General features: G+C 41.7%; 1 protein-coding gene across 1 annotated transcript; it reads left to right on the top strand.

The window, feature by feature from the left end:
• Positions 1-289: 289 nt before the first annotated feature.
• Positions 290-1231, top strand: LOC101595712 (vomeronasal type-1 receptor 4-like). Its single transcript, XM_004671825.2, has one exon. It carries the CDS (start codon positions 290-292, stop codon positions 1229-1231), a length of 942 nt encoding a protein of 313 aa, XP_004671882.2.
• The last annotated feature ends 2687 nt before the right edge of the window (positions 1232-3918 follow it).

Here is a 3918-nt window from a genome sequence, read left to right on the forward strand (position 1 = left end):
TAGTCTTATTTGTAAAGCATGGTGAATATTTCAGACACTAATAACATGTAAAAAATCAGTTTATGGTTCAATAAAATTTAATATGAATATATTCCTATAGCTGAAAGACCAGGTAATACTTTGAAATGTAGGAAACTTAAGAGAAAGGACATTTTATTGTTGCTTGTGGATGGTAGGTAGCGGTGATTGGGAGGCACAGCCTTTTACATGGCATGGCAGAAGTCATCCTGTGTATTTATCAACTGTCTCCAGCATCTGATATTGAGTGACTTCCCAGGAATATGACAAAATGGACTCCAGAGACATGACTGTGGGAGTCATCTTCCTGTTCCAGACTGCCCTGGGAATCCTGGGAAACTCTGCCTGCCTTTCCCTCTTCTTCCTCGCTGACTTCACTAGGAGCAAAGTGAAGCCCACAGACCTGATTGTCAAGCACCTGAACTGGGCCAACCTCATGGTTCTTCTCCTCAAAGGAGTCCCCCAGACAATGGCTGCCTTTGGTATGAGTTATTTTCTAGATGATATTCTGTGTAAACTCATCTTTTATTTCCACAGAGTGGCCAGAGGAGTATCCCTTGGTTCCACGTCACTCTTGAGTGTCTTTCAGGTCATCACAATCAGCCCCAGCAATTCCATGTGGGTACAGCTCAAGGTCAGAGCCAATACCACGTTCATTTGGTCAGGCCTGGGCCTGTGGTGGGCCCTTCAGCTGCTGGCAAATATTGCCATTCCCATGAGGGTGACTGATCTGTTGAGTGCCAGAAATCTGACTGGGTCTAGAGACTATGTGTACTGTGCTACTGTGGATCCTGGCACTAAAATCAACATGTATGTTGTCCTGTTGGCCTCCACAGATGCCATGTGTTTGGGACTCATGGCATTGTCCAGTGGTTCCATGGTGCTTATCCTAACAAAGCACAGGCAGAGAGTCCAACACATTCACAGCTCCCAGATTCCTCGGTCCTCCCCTGAGGCCAGAGCCACCCACAGCATCCTTACTATAGTGAGCAGCTTTGTCCTCTTTTATACAATTTCTCTCATCCTAACTATGTATTTGACTTACTATGATGGACGTAACAGGTGGTTAGTCAATGCCAATGTAGCAATGTCTGCATGCTTCCCGGCCCTCTGCCCCTTTCTGCTCATCAGCCAGTACACTGCTATTTCTAACCTATGCTGTGTTGAGTCATATAAGAAAACAGTCTGTCCTTGTGTGGTCATAGAGCTGTAAAAGTTGTATCATTTTCTCGTTCTCTTTACATTTTCTATTCTGTTACTATGATCTCTGTTTGTAGCTTTCTCAATAGATACACATTGTAGACAACGCCCATCCCAAACCACCATTTTAATAGTCTTCATCTTAAGCTATTGCTTAAGGCAGGATGCACATGTTATGATTATTCTAAGTTGATTCCATGCAATATCAGAGAGACTTGTACTTTGAACTATAAACATTGTAGTGAGTATTCGGAGGAGAATTTATTTATTATTTATTTATTTGAGAGTGACAGACACAGAGAGAAAGAGGCAGAGAGAGAGATAGACAGAGACAGAGAGAGAGCAAGCGGGAGAGAGAGAGAGAGAGAATGGGTGTGCCAGGGCCTTCAGCCACTGCAAATGAACTCCAGATGCATGTGCCCCCTTGTGCATCTGGCTAACATGGGCCCTAGGGAATCAAGCCTTGAACCGGAGTCCATAGGCTTCACAGGCAAGGGCTTAACTGCTAAGGCAAATCTCCAGCCTGGAAGGAGAATTTTTAGTCAGCACTCTCATGGGTGGACAGGGTCACTCATTACACATATGTCATTGGTACATCATACCAGAGGAAGAATCCAGAGTCGAGACCATTTTGCAGATGTCCAAGAGTAAGAGTGGCATGAATGGCACCCTAAAATTAGGAAATGTTAGTAACTTTGGAGAATTTTGAACAGAAAAACTACGTATGTCAAGTCCTAGGAATAGTGAACAGACCTGGAAGTCTGAAATGTGTGGTGGAGCAATATGTGTGCCACATTAAGATAACTGTTCAGATAAAAATAGTCAAAAATGAAAGTGAGGAATTGTAAAGCAATAGTAGTTGATTTTTAAATACTTAAGCTTTAAGAAAGAATGATTTTATACAAGGATAAGTAATGGAGGAAGAATATGAACCTCTATGTTCCTGGGAATATGCACTCTTTTGATATCCAGCTGTCCATATGAAGACCATAAGGATGACTAGGAAAACAGTAAGCATAAGTGATCTAGGGCAGTTATACCTTGAATTGTGTTTGACTTGTAGGGGAACCTACATTTGGGGGTAATTTCCATCCACATATGGAGATCACTTTCATGGGACACATAAAGTTTATGCCTCTAACATGTGGAAAATGGCATTTAGACTAGGTCTCAGTATATCAAAACCTCATCGTAGGAAACTGAGTTTTTCCGTTGTGAGTGAGGAATGGCTGTGCCCTGACCGGTGCCTCTCCATGCCACAGCTGATATCAAAGCAGCATTGGACTTCCAAGGGTAACTTTCTTACTTTGACTTCCCAGTCTCAGACCATGTGGTATTCAACTGGAGCTCGGTGAGTGTTGCTCTTGGATATGGTCCTATTCTTTCAGAGAGCGGATCCTGTACAGGAAGAATTCACACACAGTAGAGGATCTAACCTGAGGCCTGAGCTCACCACAGTGCAGGAAGCCTACAGTAGAAAGGATCCTTGGGCCCCGAAGCCCTCTTCTGGAAGCTCTTTGAAAAGGAAATTACTGTGGGATCCTTAAGAGCAAGAGCAAAGGGCTCCAAGATTGAAATGGTTCATGATTATGGTCAGAGTGAGCCCTGTTCATTTTCATGGTGATTCTTTCCTAATCTATTCGTTGAGATGGCAGAGGATCTGGCAGACTTATGTGAGTAATAACACCACTCCCACAGATTAGAAGATTCTGGATTCAGTTTTCTGGATTTTCTGGTGACAAATTCTGGGGCAGATAACAGTTATTTTTGTCCTCTAATCAAAGTGCCTAGTGGCATAGTGACAGGATCTTTGTAATTCTTAAAGTCAGTAACAGTAACCAGAATTTAATTTCAGAAATCTCTGTCAGCAGACAAAACAGACTTCTAAAGATTCACATTTCAAATAAGCCCAGTGAGCTTTCTCCTACAGTACTGGAGTGGGACTCTCCTAATCAGGGCTCAATCGACCCGTGTCTGAAGCCTTGGTTTCCGGGTGGCACTGCTATCTCACTATTTGGATCCTTAGGAAACTTAGTAAGAACTAATGGCTCAGACATTTTTGTACCATCACTTAGAAAATACCAAATTAACTATACAAAGTATAATTTGTGCATTTATCTCCATTCCAAATTTTTAGTAATTTTAATTGACCAGTGATTTCTTTCTAGGTTAAAAATGACACATTTTTTTTTCATCTATATTATCCTAATGCTGAGCCAATTTTGCTCTCAATCCTGCAGTAAATAAGCAAACTTTTTATTTTAATTAATTAATTTTAATTTTAATTAATTAATAATTATAATTCATTACTATGGACTTTTGATACACTCAGTTTAATAGAAGTGCGATATTGGCCTACAAACACTTTTATATGTCAAGGGTGTATTTAAAAATACAGGCAAGGCAGACGCACAAAGGTGAGGAAGGTGCAGGGTCACACGTGCCTCTAGGAGGCGCAGGCATTGGTGTTCGACTGCCATGTCTGAGGCCCTGGCACAACAACCCATCCCCCGCCGCCCAACCCTCTCTCTCTATCTGTCTCTACTTCTCTCTATCTTGATTAAAAAAAAAAAGAAGAAGAAGAAGAAGAAGAAAGAAGAAAGAAAGAAAAAACCCACAGGCAAGGAATTTGTAAAAACCACAGAACAGAAAATGAAAGGAGAGCTTACACTGGGATCAGAAGTATTTACCAATAAAGCA

The sequence above is a fragment of the Jaculus jaculus genome, chromosome 14 (genome assembly GCF_020740685.1).
Source record: "Jaculus jaculus isolate mJacJac1 chromosome 14, mJacJac1.mat.Y.cur, whole genome shotgun sequence".
In the NCBI taxonomy this organism is placed as follows: domain Eukaryota; kingdom Metazoa; phylum Chordata; class Mammalia; order Rodentia; family Dipodidae; genus Jaculus; species Jaculus jaculus.